At 34.9% G+C, this 24,289-nt stretch overlaps 1 protein-coding gene across 4 annotated transcripts in view; it reads right to left on the reverse strand.

Annotated features, from left to right (window-relative positions):
* Positions 1–24,289, reverse strand: part of Tenm1 (teneurin transmembrane protein 1) — an 829,897-nt gene that overhangs the window by 573,698 nt on the left and 231,910 nt on the right. For all 4 annotated transcript variants that reach the window (XM_028881639.1, XM_028881638.2, XM_028881636.2 and 1 more), the window contains one exon: positions 8,188–8,467. In XM_028881639.1, coding sequence (XP_028737472.1) covers positions 8,188–8,404 — 217 coding nt within the window. In that variant the 5' untranslated portion in view covers positions 8,405–8,467. The remainder of the gene's footprint in view (positions 1–8,187; positions 8,468–24,289) is intronic.

Below are 24,289 nucleotides of genomic sequence, written 5' to 3' on the forward strand. Positions count from 1 at the left end.
TAGTCCTGAATTAGAAACAGTCAAACAAACAAACAACAACAAAAACCATTGATTTCCCTGACAGCTTAAAACAAAGAAACCATTCATGATAAATTATATACCATTGTATTTATCCTTTTCTAATGCTATTCAGAGTGAAAAGGCTTTTAAATTCCTTGCCAACCACAGGCCATTAGAACATAAAGACAGAAATGAAGAGAATCTAAGTAGTTTTAGTGTGGCAGTATTTTCACATTTGACCCCCTGATGTAGGTGTGTAGTGTATGAAGAATGTGGTTTGTTTTATCCATTTCCAACCTAAAAGGAAATGACTGTCTGAGAATCTATGATCCATATCCATAAGATCTATAAAACATATGTGATGAATACATACAATTCTATCTGTCATTCTAAAAAAAATAAGTTGGTCTCAGCTTTACCTAGATTAGTACAAGTTACAAATACTGACATGCATTTTGACAGTTAATAATGTTTTCTCTGATTTAAAGGTGGTACTGAAATAAAATAATGGCATAGATTCTAATCTTTACAGAAAAGAAAATTTAACTTTTTGTTTAATATAGGATAATCCATTTCTCTTCATAGGTGCCTCTACAGATCAGTAAGAAAGATAAAAACAATGGCACATGAGATCTCAAGTTTTCAGACTTTTAGCTTTCTGATCCTTTATATTTTATCTTAGAGAAATCAATTCACTGAAGAATGGTGCTAGGTGAAAATATAAGTACATTTAAACTGTGTTTATGTCAGTTCACAGATGATAGATTCAGGTTTTTGTCCCTGGCCCTTCTAGCCTTACCCTACAAAATTTCCCTGAGTAATCTCATCTATCCCCAGGCATATTTTGCTCTAAAACACTAATATGATCAAGCCTACATTTATCCCTAGCCTCAATCTATCTTGAACTCAAAAACATGCATCTCCAACTACCTCTTGGAAGATCCACCTGCTGTCACACAAGAATCTTAAATGTAACATGGTCAAAATTAAGATTATCATCTTCCCTTCCAAACCCAGTGCATTTCTTATCAAATTGATCATCATTCTCACAATTTCTAAAACTTGAAACTTCAGACAGATCTTGACTATGCTGTGTTTAAAAAAAAAAAAAAAAAAAAAAAAAAACAGCAATCAGTTGCCCAAAGCATATCACTTCCATTACACAAACATTTCTTAAGTGTTTCTTTTCATTGTAGCTATGAGTCCTTCTCTTCATGACATTCTTTGCTTTGTGGTAATTTTTGTGACTTCATAGATTCCACCTCCTCCCGCCATATTCAGTTATTTTCAGTTACAGCTACTCTTCTGCTGTGGGATGGTCTGTATGTCAAATTACTCTGATTGGTCAATAAATAAAACACTGATTGGCCAGTGGCTAGTCAGGAAGTATAGGCGGGACTAAGAGAGAGGAGAAAAGAAAGAACAGGAAGGTGGAAGGAGACACTGCCAGCCACTGCCATGACAAGCAGCAAGTGAAGATGCCAGTAAGTCACCAGCCACGTGGCAAGGTATAGACTTATGGAAATAGATTAATTTAAGCTATAAGAACAGTTAGCAAGAAGCCTGCCACAGCCATACAGTTTGTAAGCAATATAAGTCTCTGTGTTTACTTGGTTGGGTCTGAGCGGCTGTGGGACTGGCAGGTGACAAAGATTTGTCCTGACTGTGGGCAAGGCAGGAAAACTCTAGTTACACTCTTTTCTTAAGCTATCTAGACATTTACAATTCTCTTGTACATTTCTCATTATAAAACCTATAATCCAAGATTCCATTCTCCAATAATTCATTGTTATCCATAGTGATATCGTAAGACCACCATTGAAAGACTAGAACTATAAATAATGACACAGCATATTATATACATATATAATTTTCTATGTATACAGGCATATAATAGAGTTGGATTTATAAAAATAAGAGACCAACAACTATAACTAACAGTAAACTGAAAAATTCTATAATAGATGTCTTGATGTGGTCTCTCTGGCTGAAAATTTCTCCGTGTATATTATGTTTATACTTCTTGTGATGCTATGAATGATGACATGAAATGAAGTAAATGGCATTGACACTGTGAAAAATGCTAGACAAGGGCCAGATGTGTGGTGCTAGGTCAGAAGGAGCCACTGAGCCATGATAGATTCAATGGTTTGATGTCAGGCAATAGACAATCTTCATGGTTTGGAATGCATGGTATATGAAAGTTGTTTTGTTTTTTCCTGCAGGATTCATTCAGAAGAAAAGTGTTGTTTGGTTGGAATCTCCACCTCACTCTTGCTTGATCCAACCATTCTTCCCTTTCCAAACCCTGCCCGTTCAAAGTCCACTTCTGAGGCAGAGGCTCTACCCCTGAAGCTGCTCAAGACCCTGCCTAAAAGCATACCATACTTGGGTACGAACGGAGTCTGTGGAAGACACATCACCATCCCTTAAATACAGAGTATTTAAGCTCCCTTCTTTAGACTGGCCATGCGATTTTTCTCCTACCCCCTTCCTTTGCCTTGATCTCTGGGGGCTGAAGGGTCACCTAGGAATGCTTTGCCCCAATAAACCTGATCTTTTACTTTTAATTCAGCTTGATTTGGCTTATTGCATAGGGGAAGAAACCTATTGTCAGGGTATAGAAACATACCATCTAGAAACTTATCAAGTGTAATTATAAATTATCCACTTCGGTTATTATATTAAGAATCATTTCATGTAGATCTCATCCATTTCGACGTCATTGGGTGATTCCCCGTGTCTTTCTTGGGGTCCTGTTTTCCAGGTAGCCTCCCTGGTGATGTGAATAGCAGTCCAGTCATCCTTGTTCCACATCTAGTATCCTCCTATGAGTGAGTACATACCATGTTTGTCTTTCTGAGTCTGGGTTACCTCACTCAGGATGATTTTTTCTAGATCCATCCATTTGCCTGCAAATTTCATGCTTTCATTGTTTTTCTCTGCTGAGTAGTACTCCACTGTGTATATGTACCACATTTTTTTTCATCCATTCTTCAGTTTAAGGGCATCTAGGTTGTTTCCAGGTACTGGCTATTATGAACAATGCTGATATGAACATAGCTGAGCAAGTGTTCTGTGTGGTATGACTGAGCATTCCTTGGGTAAATGCCCAAGAGTGGTATAGCTGGATCTTGGGGAAGATTGATACAGCCTGAACTGACCTACTTTGGTGATGGGATGGCCAAACACCCTAATTGTCGTGCTAGAAACCCCATCCAATGACTGAGGGATCTGATGCAGAGATCCACGGCTAGGTCCCGGGTGGAGCTCCAGGAGTCCAATTAGCGAGAAAGAGGAGGGTTTATATGAGTGAGAATTGTTGAGACCAAGGTTGGATAAAGTACAGGGACAAATAGCGAAACGAATGGAAACACATGAACTATGAACCAATGGCTGAGGGGCCCCCAACTGGATCAGGCCCTCTGAATAAGTGAGACAGTTGATTGGCTTGATCTGTTTGGGAGGCATCTAGGCAGTGGGACTGGGTCCTGTGCTTATTGCATGAGTTGGCTGTTTGAAATCTGGGGCTTATGCAGGGACGCTTGGCTCAATCTGGGAGGAGGGGACTGGACCTGCCTGGACTGATTCTACCAGGTTGATCTCAGTCCTTGGGGGAGTCTTTGCCCTGGAGGAGGTGGGAATGGGGTGTGGGCTGGGGGGAAGGGGAGGGGGACTGGAGGGGGGAGAACAAGGGAATCCGTTGCTGATATGTAGAACTAAATTGTATTGTAAAATAAAATTAAAAAAAGAATCATTTCACTTTTTTTTCTTTCCACAAGTCAAAATTTATTAAATAAAAATAATTTCAAAAGGTTTAGCAGTTTCAATAATAGCAAGTTGTCATTGTACCTTGTCTGCCTTCTTAGGCCAGCTGAGGTGAATGCAGGTTCTTGTATTTCAATCATCTAAAGTTTTATTTTTAATTTTAATTTTTTGTTCTTTGTAAAAAATTACACATACATGCAATTTATCCTGATCATATTTACCCCTCATTCTCTCCCTCCAACTTTCTCTAGGATATTCTGTTTATAATTTCTCAAACAGAGTTTAAGGAAATGTTATTGCACCAGAAATAGTCAATAACTTCCAACATTGCATTATGTATACATTAAGATTACCACTGAAAGATGATCCAGGGCTGGGAACATAGCTCAGTGGTACAGAGCATACCTACTACATGCATGTCTCCAGCACCACTGGATAATTTTTTTAAAAAGAAAGATTTTTTTTAAAGCTAAGCCAAGTTGACTAAGTGCCAGGTTAGAATATGTAGCTTTGATGTACCAAATAATGCCCTGGTCAAGGAACTAAAGTAAAACTAAAACCTTGACATTTTAATTTTTATAATGAACAAATTTAGGATGGCCAAGTCCTATTACATTGTTAATAGGGTTTTAACTTCCAACCCTTCTGCTTCTAAATACTGTTTTCATTTCTGGGATAAACATTTATAGAACCATTCCAGAAACAAGATGGCTGTTACCCACACATTTTGATTATGTTGCCAGATCATTGGAAGATGAATTTGTTTTTGTTTTAGAGAGAGAGTAAGTGGTCTTTACTATGCATTCTATGTCTGGCTTTATCATGCCCTCTGTAGTGTTATGGTATAGAACTGAGTTAATATGTTGTAGCATGTTTTATATCTTAGTGCTTCACCAGCATGTTTATGAACACTGTTTCCTTTGAGCATCATCTTAGAGAAAGCTCAGTTGCAACCAAAGCCTGTTTTGGGTGGACCTGCTTTCATGTCTGCTATAAATGCTGCAGTGATTGTTGTCAGCTGAAGCAACCCTCTCCATCAATTTGTATACTTTTCAGTCCAAAACTATTCCTGAATCCATATCCTCACTCCTAACTTTTAGCAAATAACCTTGTATTACTTATTTCTTAAAGTAAGTCTTCCTGTAGGTTCAATACTTTCTGGCACAACATGTTCCCAAGAGTCAGAACAAATTTTCTGTTCATGTCTTTTACTCACAAATTTGATGCATTTTTTCTCTTTACTAAGCACTTATCATGCATCTTGGCTGTAACTTAAGCAATTTCATGTGTAACTTCAAAACTAGTGTGAATTTCTTATTCTATAATTTCATAGATAGATTTGTTCTTAGCAACCTCAGCTTATGATTTTTTTCCTTAAAAATTTAAAAATCAAGACCTCTTACCTATTCATTTAAAGGATATCCTTTATGATTTGGGTGTGGCATATATAGTTGACAGCATTCTACTCTTATACTTTGGAGTATTTATTAAGTAAATTACCTGAATACAAGCCCCATAATGTCACACAGTTGTACCTTTAACTAGAATTATACATAGCTAAAGGGAAGATATCATATATAATACAATTGTATTGGACAAAGTGATGATTTCTACTTGAAGTGGGACACAGATGGTTGTTAGCAAACTTAATTAGGCTAGTTGGAATGATTTATATTGGAAAACATATAAATGGTTTATTTATAAAAGTTTTCTTTTGTTATTTTTTGTACCTGGGTTATGTAACTAAAATCCATTGGAAAGTCAAGCTATGCCTTGGGAGGCTATTTCAGAAGCACTTATCACAAAATTGTACTGATTTGTTTGTATAGCCATTTTATCCACCATTTATGAGTTTCCAACAAGCAGTAAATTTTCACCTCCAACATAGGACCCAAGGTCTGGCTAACATTAAATGCTAAACAAAAGCTAGTTGCTTAAAATACTCTACTGAAAGGAAGTTAGCATGACATTAGAGAAGAAAAACTGTACTCATCCTAAATTTATTTTGATCACACTGCACAGTGTGAGGCTGACCATTTCAATACAGACTCAGCATAAGATTATTCATACTTTTAGAGACATAACTGAGTGTTCTTTTGTTTGTTTGTTTGCTTGTTTTTTTTCAAGACAGAGTTTCTCTGTGTAGCTTTGCGCTTTCCTGGAACTCACTCTGTATCCCAGGTTGGCCTTGAACTCACAGAGATCCGCCTGCCTCTGCCTCCCGAACACTGGGATTAAAGGCAAGTGCCACCACAGACTGGCTGAGTGTATTCTTATTTAAACTCACAGAACCAACCATTTTATTCCACGACCCACAACTTACAATTATGAGTTTGTCTTCTGTAAAGACAAATTTATAGAGAAATATTTTAATGGAACTATCCAATTCTTAAAGAATAATAGAGACTCCAAATAATGATAAGAATAAAATTTATCAATAGTGAGTTGGATTTAGTTTGCACAAATATAAGTCATTAGCTCAAGACATGGCAGAATAAAATAAATTATTTGAAAAGACATTTACAACACTTTTTGAATTATATTGAATCATAAATGAATAATGCAGTTAATATTACAAATGTGAACGTACATTTATATGTTAGTATATATCAAATCATTTACTCACTTTAGATTTTTTGTAAATGAAAGATTTTAGAGTGCAGTCAGTTTAATTTGTAATATTGTATTTGATGTAGTGCAGCTTACAAATTATGCTATCACATGCATTCACTAATAAGACAATCATAGATCATATATTATATGTGAGTTTTACAGGAAAACAAGATCAGTAAAGAAATCCTTATCCTCATCCTCATTGGGTAAACATTTTAGAAAGAAATGTCCATAATGAGAGTGAGAAATACTAATAAAATATCCTTAAACTTCATGGAAGAAGAGATTTTTTACACAAAGCAAAAGTTTGTTAGTAAAGTGATAGTGAAAGAGAGTTGAGAGTGAAGGATTCTTTTAAGTCAGGCTGTGAGTGACAGGTGAACACAGCTAGAATAGTCATTCTAAGAGTTTGGACAGGCATCTGGAGATGTAGCTGGGTGGTAGAGTGCTTACTCAGCATGGACAAGACACCCCACTTATCTTTTGCATTTCTTCTATCCCCAAAATCTTCTGCTGCCAAGAAATAGTAAACAACATAACAAAAGGCTAAAGGGGGATGTAGGGAAGTACAAGACGATCAGTTAGATATGTTTTTTTAAATACTCTGAGTGCATTGCAGATGTAAGGATCAATTCTGCTGGATCATGCAACATGTTACACAGAGAATTTTTGGTGGATGGCTAGAAGAAAGGCAAGTATGAGCTAGCTGATGTTCAACAATGTAAACAGATTTGTAATTGAGGGTATCGGAATGACTCTCTTCGTTTAGTTATAATGAATTTAGAGTCACTGATATGTTATTAATTGAGAAATATCCTGCAGGTAATTGCACATTTCTGACTGTAATTTACAAAGGATATTAATACTGAATGAGAATGAATGGGAACCCCCAAAATACATGTGATCACTGAAGTATTTGAACAAAAGAATTCAAAGGAATGATATGAGCATGAGAATTCTCCAGTGGGCCTTTTAAAAGTGTGAATTGATAGGTCCTGTATCCAGGTTATCTAAGGTAGGCTGAGAATTTCAATCTTTTGTAAATTCTCAGTTAATACTAATGCTACTGAGTTAGGGGTACACATTTTGAGGACCACTCTCCCAGATATACCTGTTTAAAAATAATGTCTGTGTGTCTTACCCCTACAAATAATCTCTAGCCATGTCAGTCTATTTTTCTATGTAGTTAATTGAAATAAAAGGAATTGTATTTCTAGCTCTCTGATTTTGTTAAACACTATTATGCCTTTCCATAATTGAGAGACCAGAGTAGCTGAAGAATAGACTGCAAAATACATCTGTGTTTCTTAAAAGGAACTGTCAGTATTCTTCACTTCCCTAAAAGCTACCTTGCAAAATGTTTCTACATTCTTTTCATAGACTTTCTAGCCCCTTATTTGGTGGTCTCTACTAGTCTGGTTCACTTTTTTAACAACCAAATATTTATTTGAGACTCCTGTCCCAAATGGGAAATGGCTTGAAAAGCACTTAGCTGTTTACTTTATGTCTTACTATAAATTATTTAATCCTTCAGTCTGTAAATGGCTATTTGTAGGATTAGACAATTTCTGAAAGCTCTGATAAGAAGATTGTTGCATCCAAATTCATGCATAATCCGTAAAAAGCACATGTTACCTACAACCTCAGCTGGGTTCTCATGTGGAACAGATTCACTAAGCATATGTGTGCAGCAGGAATTATTAACTAGTTAACATCAGAAAATTTGTCTTTGACACATAGGTTTATGCATATAAACATTCTCTAATGAGAAATAATATTAGTAATAAAAATCCAATAAAACCCTACCTTGAGTAGATTTCTCCACTTCTTTCCTCTTTCTGCTCTGGCTATTGTAATTCCTCCTCAGCTCTTGGTTATACTCATGCAGAGTTTCCCTGGAGTTGAATGACTGTCTTGGTTTTCTCCCATCTTCACTTTCATCAGAAGAACTGGTATAAGCTAGATCCATTTCATGCTTGACTTTGGACAGAGGCTGATAAGGTTTGCAGTCGGTTTGCTCCATCTCTGATTAAGCAAGCTCAGTTTCATGAAAAAAGGATAAGGAAGTTTTTTAATGAAAGCAGTCCTGGAAGAGAGAGAAAAACATGAGCCTTTTTAGATTTGTCCTTTTGCAAGGAAACACATCTGGCAGATTCACAATTGGTCTGCTAATACTATCAAAGGAGTGACGCAAAAGACAAAGTAGATGACATGAAGCTAGCCGGAGGCAATAATAACACTCTGTGCTGCATGCATACGTTGTCAAGCATTTAGGATGAAGCTAGGGGTTGTAGCATCTGAAAATGCTCAAAGTAAAAGAAGGGCAGCTTACAAAATATTTGCATTGGAATGCAAACAAAGGGCAATGCTTCTATAGTATTAGAGTGTGTTTTTAATGTTAAAGACAGTGGTTAGATTAGAAAACATTATGAGATATGAAAGTGGTCAGGAGTATAAATATTAACCTAGCACAATTCACATTTAAAATGAAACTAGTGAGAAAACGGCATTCACAAAGAACATTTCTTTGCCTCTGGTTTTATATTACATTTAAGACTAGACTCTGAGGATGGGAAGGTTTCTGAATGTAGAAAGGCAGCTACCAAAGCTCATGAAATAAAGTGTGCTTGAGGGGACTGAGCTTGTGTTCATATTGTGACTCAGGCCTGCAGAGCATTTTTAATGACCTAGGTGCTGGTAAATTTTTGTTTGTCATAGTACTGAGAGGATGTAAACTACATTTCTAGTGACTATACTGGTATAGAAACAGCAGGATCTAAATTGGGTTTAGAAACAGCAATATTGAGTTTCATGATAAATCACTGAAAGAGCCCTCCACCCCCATCCCCATAATGCTGAGCTAGGAGCTCTGATGCTCTTAGGGCTAGTAAAGACATTAGCTGCCCTACTTATCTCAGGCAGTTTGAGATCAAGTGCCATTTAAGATGCCAAAGTCCTCTGGAATATTAAAAGTCCTGTTAAAAAAAACCCTTACTTTTTAACATTTATTTTATCACTATTTTTGTCCACTGCAATATGTCTGCAACTTGCTTCTTTCATATAATGCTTAAATATTTAGTTTGAAATCATGTATTGATTCCTTCATTTTCTTCATCATTTCACCCAGTTTGTTTATTTGTATTTTTCAGACAGGATTTCACTTTGTATTTTAAGATGGCCTGGAACTCACTATATAGTCCAGGCTGGCCTCAATTGTACCAATCCTGTACCCTAGCCTCTCAAATACTAAGATTCTAAGTGTGATACACCAGGCTTGGTTTCCAGAAGCAAATTTTGAGGCATGGCGTTATTGTGCAGCCCAAGCTCATCTCAAATTTATGATCCTCCTACCTCAGCAACACAAAGGCTGAGATTACTTCTACTGAGCCACCAAGACATGTATTGTCATGTAATTAGGGCTCCTGTATCATATAGCATCTCATAGCTTGAAATCCCTATTTCATTTATGTTAAGCACACAGAAAACAGTAAGTTCATGGGTGACTGATACTAAATGGTTCATTCTACTTCGTAATATGAACAAAGCTTTACATGTTGAAGACTTATTTAAGCAAATGTTAAGATTCTGGAAGGTAAGACTTTAATCTTAGAAACTTCATAGTTGCAGTCCTACCTAGTACTATTCTAGACACATACATATTAGAGAGTACTTAATATCCAAATACACAAATTCTATAAACATTCTAGGGATATAACTAGGTTTCGTTGGATTAATATTAGAGATAAGTATACTGAGAAAGAAGACAGATACAGTATTTTTATTACTTCTTTTATTCTTTGAGATTAGTATATCATGTCTCTCTTCCTTTTCCTCCTTCCAAGTCTTCCCATATAATCCTTACTCCTTTTAAATTTATGGTCTCCTTTCTCCATTAATTGTTGCTACATACATATATACACTGTTGGTTCAGCAGTGCTTAAATCTAAGTTCATCTCATGAATCCATTGTCTATATAACTGTCTACATGCATTGTCTACACAGTTGTATGTTTTCAATTTTTAAGACCCACATGAGTCTTTCCTCTATGCTACAGGTTTGAATATTTAACTTGTTGCTGAATATTTCCACATAGGTATCTATAAACTTATCTGAAATTCGGTATGTTCAAAACTGGACTACCATCACTTCTCCAGAAGTGCCAAAGAAGTTAAAGTCACCCTTGATTCCTATCATGCATTCCATTAGTTAGTGCATTTGTGTCATCTTTGAGAAAAATATAGAATCTAAACATTTATCCACTTCCTCACTACTTCTTTTGATCACACGGTAGTCAAGCTAGAGTATTGTGACTTTTCTCCTAATCATTGTCCTGTTTATATCATTGCAGTATGATGGCATTTTTTCCTCACGGTAGTCAGAGTAGAAGTTTTAATATATAAGTGTGGTTGTTTGAATAGAAATGGCCCCAATAGGCTCATAGATTTGAATACTTGATTATCAGGGAATGGCACTATTAGGAGGTATATCCTAGTTTGAGTAGATGTGGCCTTGTTGGTGGAAATGTGTCCCTGGGGGTGGGCTTTGAAGTTTCAGTAGCTCAAGCCAAGCCCACGCACTCTTCCTGCTACCTGGCAATCCAGATGTAGAACTCTCAGTTACTCTCTAGCACCATGTCTCACTGCATGCCACCATGTTCTCCACCATGACAATAATGGCCTAAACCTCTGGAAGTGTAAGTCAGCCCCAATTAAGTGTTTTCCTTTATAGGTGCTGCTGTGGTCACGGTGTCTCTACACAGCAATAGAATATTGACTAAAACAATAAGGATTTCATCTTCTCTTCTGTTCTGAAGCCATATTCTCTAAAGTGAAAGTCAGAAGCCTATAGTAGCCTATAAGGGCCTTAGTTTCAACTTGTCACCCTCATCTCCTCACGTTTTCCACTTGTTCATGAACTGTAGCTGTTTCTGAAAGCACCAGGCATAGTCCCTCCTCAGGGCAACCTGCCATTGAAAGACTACCCAAGATGACACTACCTATTCTCCTTTTTGTCTTGCAAAGAATTCATCAACAAATGGCATGGTGAACACTGTTTATCTTTTCACTGTCTGCTCTGCATGTGTTGGCATTGTCTATTGGATTTGTTGTTGTGTGTCTTTGAATAATGGTATGTATTAAACAACTGATCATCACATTTTTGCATTAGTGAATGACTGATTGTTGAATATGTTCAAGAGTTATTGGAGAGAATGCAGGAATGAATAAGGCATGGACTCTGTCCCAAGGGAACTTATAACCCAAAGCAGGTAATAAATAGAGAACTCTAGAAAAAAGTAGAAGGAAATGACTCTATGACAGTGGAGTTATTGTACAAAAAGAGGAAGATATTGTGAAAAGATTGGGCTTAATTTAGCTTATTTCTTCAACAAAACTGTTACTACCACCACTAATGAAAGTCTGTTGCAACCTATGCTATCAAGCATATTTTAATTTCTTTCTTCTTTTGTTCCTATGGCCTATTTTTAGAAGTTGTATAATTTTCATGCCTTGATTTGCTATGAATAGTGCAAAGTGAGAGCTGTACCAAAAGGAGAATTTCAGAATGTGCTGGCTAGTTTTATGTCAACTTGACACAACCTAGAGCAATACGAAAGGAGGGAATCCCAATTGAAAAAAAAAAAATTCCTCCATAAGATCAGACTGTAGGCAGGAAGCCTGTGGGACATTTTTTAAATGAGTGATTGATTGGGCAGGGCCCAGCCCATTCTCAGTGGGAATACCTATTAGTTGGTGGTCCTGGGTTGTATAGGAAAAAAAACATTGAGTAAGCCATGAGGAGCAATCAAGTAAGCCTTATTGGCTTCTTTATTATTTCCTGCCTGAAGGCTCCTGCTCTATTTGCATTCCTGTCTTGAATACCTCCATTGATGATTAACTGTGATATCTAAGTTGCCTTTTGTCACAATGCTTCATCACAGCCATAGAAACCATAATACCTATGGTGGGATAACTTGCATACCCTTGATTCAGGGGAGGGACTTAGACTGGCCTCAACTGAATGTACCAGTCTTTGCTGACTCCCCATAAGAGGCCTTACCTTTTCAGAGGAGGGAATTAGGGGGTGGGTTGGGGGGAGAAGGCTGGTGGAGGAGAGGAAAAAGGGAAGAGAAGGGGATCGGTGGTTGGTATGTACAATGAATAAAAAAATTATTAATAAAGAAAAAAAGAAACCATAATACACAGAGACATATTTTTTTAAAGAATGGATTGGACTTTCACAAAAAACAACAACAACAAACACATCCATGAAATTCATTTAATGTGATGTCTACCAACATAAATTGCCATATACAATTATTTTGTTCATTATAGAATGAGACTTCAACAATTAGTAGGTGGACCACTATTTTCCACATAAGACCACTGACTGTGGGAAAACTATCAAGTACTTTGTAGAAAAAAAGAACTTATAAGAGAATAATGTTTCGCATTAATCATGCATTGATTAGAAATTTAGACTTATCATCATGACATTCAAATATAATGCAGGAAATTAAAAAAAAACTATGTCTTATTTCTATTGTCTAATGTTTTAGCAACTATGATTTATTGAGCTATAATTATCTTTAATTTTATGTACATAAATATAGACATTCTCTTTTCTTTCAGTGTGTTTATTTGAAACATGTTCATGACATATATATATATATATATACATATATATATATATATGAAATGAGAGACAGAGAGAAAGGGACACAAATACACAGGTTTTATATAGCTGTTATGAACCATTTTCAAAGTTCAAATCACAGCAATTCCCACCTACAAATCAGCTAGGAATAAGGCATGTCACACCTATTCAATGTTTTTGACAGTCCTTGCAACCAATCATTCTTTAAAGTAGAACACTAGCAAAAGCTCTGTGATCCCTCCATCACAAGAATTTTCTGTCCTAAAATTTGTGTCAGTTAATCCAGGAGAGATGAGAGAAATAGTCCATGCTTTTTTTTTTAGGGATATAAGATGAATACACACAATTGTGTAGGCCAGAGCTTAGAAAATACGTAATCGTGGTATTTATCAAAACTCGAAAATCAGATCTTGAATTCATTGGCAAATAACACCTTTATGAAAAATTTAAAAGCTCCAAATTTAACATTTGGAAAAAGACTGGCATTTGAAATGCAACTAAGTTTGAAAGCAGAGTAATTCCAGAAAGACATTGTTAGAAATACATCATTGAAAAGGGATTCTTAATTGCTTCACTGACTTTTTCATTCAGTGACCAGTATACAATTCATTATGTCCAATGTCAAGTCAGTGTTATTTAGACATGATGGAGAAATTAGAAATTCTAATCACTAGTATGTATTTTCTTTCAGTGGAACAACTGGCAGGGATCTTCAATAAACAGAAGTATCCCCCTTTAAGAGGCTTCTTTCTCTAAATGTAAAGGGAAGACATTAGGCTATCTCAGAAATTTCTTCTAATTCTAAATTTCCCTGGTTGTATTTAAAATGAAAGAAAAGCTGTGGTTGATTTGCCAAAAAAAAGAATATATTCAAGTCTATGTTTGCATTGGTAATCATTCTCTCTCTTCTCCCTTCTGTTCCCTTCTACTCTCAGAACTGCTATTACATACTCCAATCTACTTCAATAGATATTGGAATAAAGATACTGCTTTTGAATCCATGTATCTCTGCACATATGAATGCGTTAATAATTACTTATTTTTCTATTATTTTATTTTGTTTCTAGGTCTCATTTCTTTTAAAATTATTTCTCTTATCTTTGATATTATAATATCACTATATGATTTCCCCCTTCCCTTGTCTCTCTCCCTCCAAACCTTTCCATAAACCCTTCTAGCTCTCTTTGAAATTGATAACCTCTTTCTTCATTAATCATTATTACATGCATATATATGTAGATGTGCATATACATATATATTCATAAATATCTAAATATAACCTTCTCAATCTCTATTATGTTAATCATAGCTATGTTTTTACATACATTGGCCTCTCAAGATGGAAACTTGTTCATTGTTTATCCACAACACAGATTGTCTGATTCTGCTCATAGTATCTCTTTATAAGTTGAATCCTTAACCGAGAAGTCAAACTCTCATTGAGAAGAAGTAAAAGATACATACAACATTACTTAAGGTTAGAAAGCCCTCATAGCATAGCAAATACAGGGAAAGAAGCTATAAAGTGCTGAAGGAAAAGCTAGCAAGTGATATTTAAGTCTTTGGAAATGTTACAACACTTTTCCCTCAATAAAGTCCTTTTACATTATTTTAGTTTGACCAATTTAGATTGTGAAATGCTGACTAATTCTTCTCTGCCTTTCTTTTTCTTAAGGAATCATTGAAATGGGAGACAGTTTTGGATGCTGTCTGTGACAGTAACATAGTCACCCATTCTTTAAAAAAAAATTGGAAGAAAAATCCCCCCATAATTTTACTATCTAGAAAGGTGACTATAGTCTTTCTGTTTGACTTTCTTGACTGCAATGGTTTTTCTTCCATTCTGACTCATTTTTGCATATTTTTACACAATTTCTATGACAATAACTATATATCTCTGCAAAGTGGATGATGTATAATGATTTGCATGTACATTCTCCTATTGTTAAATATTTACATTTCTCCCTCCCCACTTATGAATATTATAGCTGAAATATTATTAACACACAATGAATATTTTATTATGATTATTTTTTATGTTTTTTTTTTTGTCTAAGAACGTAAATTAATGAGACAAGAGTCGAACATTTTGTTGATTGGAAAATAATAATAATAATATACACTGCCATTAGCAATATATGAAACATTTCTTTCATTGTACTCTGGTCAATTTTGAGTATTGTTTTTAATGTCTGTTTAAATAAATAAATTAATGGTGCCATATTTTAATTTGCATTTGTTTGATGATAAGTGAGGCTGAATATTTCAATTTCTGCACATTTGCTAATTCTATTTCCTCTCCTGTGAACTATTTACACCATTGTACATTTATCTATTGGGAAACTTTCCTATATTTAAAAAATATTAACCTTTACTCATGCTAGGCAACAAGTAGCATGACCTTCTATCCTGAATATTTGATGCAGTTAACTTTCATAGTGTACTCTCTGCCATTTTAATTTTATGGTGTTTTGGTAAGCATGACAGGAGGAAAACATGAGCAATGATTAGACATACATTACTTCTAAAAAAATATGACAAGCTTGATAAAACCAAGAACATTTCCAAAACCAATTTGCTAATATATGATTGCTAAGTGGCTGTTTAATTGACTTCATTCAGTTATTTAGAAAACGAATTGCATTTTGGCTGAACTCTGTCATAAAAATGACCAACTTCAGTGTGGTGATGGCCAAAATACATACGGAAAGCCAACAAATTATTTTGCTATTGTTACAGAATTGACCAGTTTTTTTTCTCGTCAAATGGACACAATAAATTGTTTCAGCAAATAATAGAGAAATAACGATGAAGGTTTTAGGATTCAGGATGATCATTTTAAGTGGGACTTATCTAAAAATTGAGGGGTTTTGATGGAAGCTACTTTTATGGTATGTAGTCATTTTATTATATCAAGGAGATGATATTATAGTTTTGATATGGACTCTGTTTACTAAATCGGTTCACACGTATTCAGTTAATTATTATATTAGAATTTTAAAAATCTTATAATGGAAGAAGTCTCATTAACACCTGGGAAACTAGTCCTCAAAAATTGATATCATTTGTGAGAACAGATGCAGTTGATATTGTCATGGTGCCTTTACAGGCTAGGTCTCTAGGTCATTTTGAAAGAGAAAACCAGACGTTATGCCATTTTACAACTAAATAGTGATGTTGCATCTCTTTTCGGATATTCTTGGTCTTTCTTGCTATGTGTATTGTATGTTTTATTTGCTCTCTTAATTTTTATTAAAACACACACCATTTGGAAAGGCACTAATATGCTTCACATGAGACAATAGGAGAGAAAAAAACTCAGTGAATACAAAGGACTCCACAAAGACTTTCTAAACAACTATTTTGGAAACAGAAGGCTTAATACAATTTAATGTTCTCCATTGTAGTTAAGGCAATCTTGACCTTGAATTTGCATACACATACCACAAATTCAAACAAAATTTCTATGGGGTAATACTATATTATGATTTTGAAAATTTCCTACTTCATGATACACCATTAGAGGAAAGGCAAGAATGTCATGCATCTCAAAATAAGCTCCAAGAATATCATTAAGGAAGATCTTTTGTGGTAATTGTGTAAATAACTTGGAGATTTCTATTTCTTAGTAATTTGCAAGTGATAATTCATCTTTGAGTTGCAGTGACATCTATCTCTATTACTTCATGTCTTTTGGAACTTTAACAATGCCCTAAAGTAATTCCAAATTATCTGTCTCTTATTACTTTCTTACATCCTCTGTGGTGGATAATGCAGATCATCTAAACGCTTAATAGGGAGAACAATCTTCAAGAAAATTGAAGGTAACTCGATATGTAAAAGCTTCTTTTTACTCTTTGGAGAAAAACAATAGCTGTTTATTTCCCTAAGTAAACAATCATATTCAATTCATTTTCTTACAATGAAATCCATTGGGGTTTTGTAAATTTCATAGTAATTTTAGCATTAACATACTTATCCAAAATGTAGCATCAAACTCAATATAGCATCTTCAAAAGTAATAGGATTTAAATGTGGTGTTATGTAATTGGAGATACCACTTCCATCCGTAGTTTACAAATAACAAGTATTAATCAACACTCTTTTATTGCTGTCAATCTTCGGCATTAGTTTAGCAAAATTGGTACTTTATTAGTAACCCTCTTGAATTTCATGTGTAACAATTGGAAGCAGTAGCATGTTCACTGTCTGCTACTCGAATCTCATTTGCAATTATGCTAAACATTAGACTGTAAAGAATCTAATCAAATTAACATAACATATGCTCCAAAATATAGACCCTTTAGTGATTTGATTGCAGAGGTGGATACAGAGGTTAATTCTGATCTCTGGGATTTATAGTAAGGAGTTTACTGCTGTGGCCAAATGATAACTAAGTCATAGCTGGCTACTAATAGGCTACTAATCCCCTGTAAAATAACCTTAAAATAGAGGTTCTAGATATGGCTTTACAATAAAGTATTGTGCTTCTATTTCATAGCTGTAATGTGGGGTTAATATCAAATTTTGTTGTTATCATGAACCTAATACACAATTATTTTTAACATGAAAATTGTAAATTAGTGGTTTTCTTTAAAAGGTACAAAGGAAAAGACCCTAATAAGTTTACATTTTCAGCTTTTTATATATCATTGTCTACTAATTAACATTATATATTACTGCAAATAGTTAATAATATTAATGATAGCTAATAAATCATTTTTAAATTGGAAGGACTAGAAAGAACATGCAGTTTTTTAAAAAGCAATTAACATACATGATTGTATTTAATCCTCAAAAATTTCATAAAATAACTTTTCTCATTTTATAAAGAAAGATACTAAAGCACAGTCATGTTTTCAATGTGATACAGCTAGTGAAGTTAGAATTCAAATCCAACTGGTCTCGCTCTGGAGTATTCTTAGACATTGGAACCACAATGGAACATAGGCAAGATTTTCAGCTGCAACTTAAAATGACCAATTAGCTTCTGGAAACTGTTAAAGGTGAAAGATATTTGGCCTTGAATGCCTACATGAAACAATGATATAACACTTTTTTAGACAAAATGATATAATGGTAACCAGAAATAGTGACTCTAAACAAAACTTTAAATCAATAGCATTTTAAGACAATGAGAGTAAAATCAGAGAAAGACAAAAAAAATCCATGTTTTTTAAAGTTATGACGTATCAGTCCACAATAACACTTCCTGCTTACCAATTTCTACACCTAGACTAACTGCCCACATAAATGAGGGCTAGATTCTATGGGCTTATTTATTTTGAATATTTTCTATACATAGTCATATAATGTGTGGCATTTGTATGCATAAATTTGTGCATGTGCATGCATGTACATGGGTGTACTTGTGCATGTGTACACGTGCATGTAGAAGTCAGAGGACAAAGGACTTTTAGGTCAATGTATGATCAGTTTGACATACATCTGTGTATTGTTTCAGATTAAAAAAAGAAATATACTACACTTTCTACCAACACTTATAAATAAGAACTCAGTGTAGAGAGAACTGTAATTTTCAACCTTGTGAGTTTCCTTGACCAGGAGCTCAGCAAGACAGATACCATGTCTGGTACTGGAAATCTAGCCAACTACTTGGGGTTAGTGAAGCCATGTTGATTGGAGGAGAATCTACAACTACTAATTTACTAAACCAGAAATCCTTAACAATAATCTACTAACATCTTACCTTTTATTCACAGATATTCACCCTGTTTTGACACGTGCTGTAGGATTTGAACTCAATTCCTTAAGCTTTACTGACAAGCACTTTACCACCAGATCTATCTCTCTGGACCTAAAGGTCTAGAATTAATTGTCTTTTGCACCTGCTATCTTACACAATACCTTCATAAGACTCTTTCTTACATGCTAAACTATGTCATCCTGTGATCCTGTGATATATAACTATTGATATCATTTGTACTGTTACAATTTTATGCAAGCTTGTTTTGTCACCACTGTTTTCTTGTAGATTTGTGTTTTGTCAATTACAGAAAGGTTGTGCTTATCACCTTGAAACTATATGAGTTCTATTTTCTGTCAATGAGTCTATGTGTAGACAGGGAGTTCATTCAAAGTTCATGATATTTTCTTTGGTTTTTATATTGTATTAGGCTTTCCCATGAATACTCTGTTCATTTTTCCACAGTTAGCCAGGAGAGCATAACTGGTCATGGAGCTTCCAAGGTCTTCAATATCAACTGCATTAAATCAGAGCTTCAATCATGAATATCTTGCCGGGAACCACAAATCACAAAACCAGAAACAGGTTGGGCAGCTCCATTAGCTTGATTCCAAGATTAACACTTTTAAGAATGATGCCATTGTAGAAGAGCATCATGTACTTTGCCATATCAGAAGAGCAATTTCAAGCTGTGGGAGTGCAGTTACAGTTCTTATAACCATTTTCACCATAACCAAGTCTTGCTAGTAACTTATCTGTTAGAAAGAAGTGGTGAACATACATAGGACTAAATCAAAATCATATAAATTTGTTGTTTTTATATTCTCATGTGGACAAATAATTGTAAGTAAATACACACACACACACACACACACATATATATGTGTGATATATATTCTGGTAAATTTGGAAGTAAAGTATTTAAAACCATTTTTATTTTTAAAATGTAATATGACATATAGAATAACTCTTATATCTTGCAATCATATACTAAAATTTACGTAAAATTAAATAAGAATAAATAACATTTCTTGAATTTACTTTTTAAAGATCTATGGATAAAAGATAAGAATTCAGTAACATGAAGATGAAGAAAGAATAGATCTGTACAGAGAAAATCACTGGTTACATAATATATAATATCTAAGTGTTGAGTTCAATTAATAATGTTTCAATTTTGTATATGATTATTTATATAATAAATTGTTAAAATAAGTTGGGAGTCTTTTAATATTGAGAGAAGATAATAGAATGCAATATTAAATGGAAAATCAGAACAGAAAATAATAATTAAAGTTATTGATACTATTTTCATGAAAAGAGAGGAATAGCTTTTTATTTACTTAATTTTCTACAGTGAATATCTCTCCAAGTATCTCCATGGAAAACAGTATCCATTAACACACAAAGAGAGGATTATTTCTTTGAAAAAAATTAACAGACTGAATTGGAACACATGAGAATACCTTTGTGTTTTGTGATTATGAGTTATTTTTAAATATTTTATATTTTTCTCATTCTCTACATTCAGGTTATATTATATTTTCATCAAAATGTCAATTATAAGTTTTAATGGAAAATTTTATTATTTCACTTTCCTTTTCATATTTATATTATATCCATATAGCTGTGTAAATGTGCAGACTGGTATATATTAAAAATATTCTGTTTCCAAGGAACTTTAGTTTTTTTCAAACTATCAACATTTACAAATAGTATTATAGTTTATATGGCTGACATCTTTCTGATGTAACAATTTGTTATCACTCTTAATGTTCAAAAGAAAATACAGAGGTTCAGATATTTGCCTAAGATCACCTAGCAAGATAGTAGCAGAACATGGCAGAGGACATATTCATCACCTGATGCTATTTTTGCTACATATATCCTACCACAAAGGGTATCAAACTGGCCATACCATTTGTTTATCAAACAACTTACTTAAGATCACGTGAATTCAAATTCTTTACATCAATTAAATGTAGCATCCATTTTATTTACTTAATTGTACCCAAAAGCCATGTGAAGGAAAGAGGCACTCAGATGAAATAACAGGGAGGAAGCAGTAAAATTTTGTGACATATGGCATGCTTGCTGGTGAAATCAAAGGTATGTTTCCTGCCAGCTTTTTGTCTGCAAAGTGTCTTTCATTTCACTAAGAGGTATACCCCATGCCAAGAAATGTGCAACCTCATAGCCTTTCCTTTTGAAACCTAAACCCATGAGAGGATAGACTTGGCATGACTTGATGGAACATTGAATGCAATATGCTTGACCCATTTGTGGGTACAAACTATCCATATTATCCACATACCAAAGGACTGTAAGTCATCATCTGGGTTTCTATCAGGTCAGGGGCACAGAAATAAGTCTTAGGTTAACCCTTGTCAACAGAAAATACTTTAAAAAAAGAAACAGTAAATTAAAATAACCCAGGAAAAGAAAATAAAAGATCAAGAGGAAACAATCACATGTACTAAAAGCACAGAAAAGCAGCAATTTGACTAGTTTTGTAAATTGGATCATTGCCTTCAGAGGTGTAAACTGTTCAAATGGATCCTAGGTTAGGCCAAAGAATTAAGTCTTTGAAACTGAGTCTACCACTTCTGGGTCAGGGAAAGTGGCTTCTGGTTAGTAGGGAAACAAAGCACTTTAGAAGAAATTATTTCTATGGAATTTTTGGACGCATCATTTTAATTTTAGTACTGAAAACACACTTTCTTTTAAAACTATCTCAACATAAACTCTCAGGGTAAAACTATTAACTAGGAATAAATGGCTCATATTTAAGGAGAGGTTCACTGAGTAAAATATGGCCTATTATAAATGACTTACTATTAATCTGTATTTCTTAATTATACATTACATTTTTGGAGCTGATTAATTTTTATTTTATTTTATTATTTATTTATTCTATATTTTTTACTCATTTTATGTACCAACCACAGTTCCCTCTCTCCCCCTCACCCTATTTCCCCCCATCTCCCCTTTCTTCCCCATCCACTTCCCAGAAAGGGTAAGTCTTCCCATGGGGCATCAACAAAGCCTGGTACATCATGTTGAGGTAGCACCAAACCCCTCCCTCCTGTATCAAGGCTGAGCAAGGCATCCCACCATAGTGAATGGGCTCCAAAAAGACAGCTAATGCACCGGGGATAGGATCTGGGTCCAACTACCAGGGGCCCCACAAACAGACCAAGCCACACAACTGTTACCCAAATGCAGAGGGTCTAGTTCAGTCCCATGCAGGCTCCCCAGCACTTGGTCCAGAGTTCATGAGGTCTCATGAGCTCAGGTCAGCTGTCTCTTGGGGCTTCCCATCATGATCTTAACCCCCCTTGTTCATGTAAACTCTCTTCCCTCTCTTCAACTGGACTTCCAGAGCTTGGCCCAGTATCTGGCTATGGGTCTCCGCAACAGCTTCCATCAGTTACTACATGGAGGTTCTATGATGACAAATCTGGAGAAGGCCAGTTCAGGCACTTTCTTCACTATTTCTAGGAGTCTTAGCTGGAGTCATCCTTGTGGATTCTTGGAAATTTCCCTAGTACCAGCTTTCTCCCTAACCCTGAATTGCCAATACTGCTTCTCAAAGTTCACTCTAATCCAGATATCTAAAGGAAGGATATGAGCTCTTAAAATATTCTGCTACCAAGAAGGAGTCACAGTGTATAGTGGAAAACTTTTGTGTGTTAGAAAGAGGTGTGGCCTACTAACCACTACTCTATTACTCTATACATATAACTGCTTCCCACTCTCTCTCTCTCCCTCCTCCCTTTATGTGCGAAAGTAAGTCTAGGTACACATGTGCCTTGCTATATGTATAATGGTCAGGAGACAAATTTGGGTACTAGTCTTTGCTTGTATTACCTCTTGTTTGAGACAGGGTCTCTAGTAATTAGCAGCTGTATTTATCATTCTAGCTGTCCTATGAGTTTCTGGAGGTTCCCTGTGCCTGTTATTTTGGTGTAGAAATGATGAGATCACTACTATGATGGTTTTACAACTCAGGTCACCCTGCTTGCATGATTCACCATCTGAGCCATTTCCCCAGTTCCTGTTTCCATATTTATAAAATTAAAATAATATCTTAATCACAGTTTTGATGTGACAATTGACTAGAACATGAGTCATATATGTTTTATAGCTAATGGAAAATATGTGTGTCATAAAATATGTATACCAATGGATAGATGACAGATTTTTACATAGAATGTTAGGTTATAGTACTAATAGAAATTTGCTATTTTTTCTTGTATTTTTAAAAATGAAAATATTTTAAGAATATAATGAAAAATAAACAATGTGTAGTATATAAAACAATTTATACAAAGCTCCTAGTTTAATGTGGTATATTGAATAATCACATACTGACTCACTGTTGGCCCCTATGGTTGTCATTAGCATCAACGTTAATATGAGTAGGAACACTGAGCCTTATAGAGCTGAAGTGTCTTAAGTCCATAAATCTCAGAAGCAATTTTAAAATGTTCCAGTACACTGCTTAAAATGTGTACATGTAGACAACTTTCACATAGGATGAACAAATGGATGTGTTTGGGCAAGTAACCAATCTAAACTTGATCACACATAGGTCTGTCATCAATAGGAAAAAAAAAAACTTTAACGCGGACAAATGAAATCAAAAAGTAATAGGCATATTTGGAGGAGATACATATAATCATCACAAGAAAAGGAATAAATAGTAACAAAACTTCAGGCTATGGGTTTGAAAAAGAGCAAGGGAGTACATTACAGTGCTTCGAGGGTAGAAGAGGAATCAGGAAATGATGAAATTATAACCTTAAAAATAAAAAATTAAGCTTCTGGACCAGAGACTTCTGGTCCAGATAAGAGGTTCCATCCTGCCCCGGAGTTCCCATTTGGACAAGAGAACTCCCATCTGGACAAGAGAGAGAGACTTCCTGAATCTGTCAGCTCTTTCTGAACCAAGTACACTGATAAGACCAAGAAGGAACCACAAGGAGATGGGCAGACGTCAAGGCAGAAGTACATACAACAAAATGAAGAGCAATACAGCTTCACCAGAACCTAGCCCACCTCCAACATCTAGACCTGAACATCAAAAATTGGAAGAAGCAGAAGAAAATAGCCTTATGAGTAACATCATGAAGAAGGTAGAGGCTTGTGTAGAGGAAAAGACAAAAAAAATTGGAAGAACACTGTAAACAACTAGAGGAAAGGGCAAACAAATTAGAAGAAAACAATAAAGTCCTGCAAGAAACAATAAAGTCCTGCAAGAAAAAAATAAAGTTCTGGGAGAAAACAATAAAGTACTGGAAGAAAACAATAAAGTACTGAAAGAAAATCATGAAAAAGCAATGAAACAAATAAAGGAAACAGTCCAAGACCTGAAAAGGGAAATTGAAAAAATAAAGAAGACACAAACAGAGGGAATGCTGGAAATAGAAAACCTGAGTAAAAGATTGGGAACTTCAGATGCAAGTATAACCAACAGAATGCAAGAGATGAAGAGAGGATCTCTGTCATTGACGATACAGTAGAAGAAATAGTTTCATCAGTCGA

Source organism: Peromyscus leucopus, chromosome X (assembly GCF_004664715.2).
Source record: "Peromyscus leucopus breed LL Stock chromosome X, UCI_PerLeu_2.1, whole genome shotgun sequence".
Classification (NCBI taxonomy): Eukaryota; Metazoa; Chordata; class Mammalia; order Rodentia; family Cricetidae; genus Peromyscus; species Peromyscus leucopus.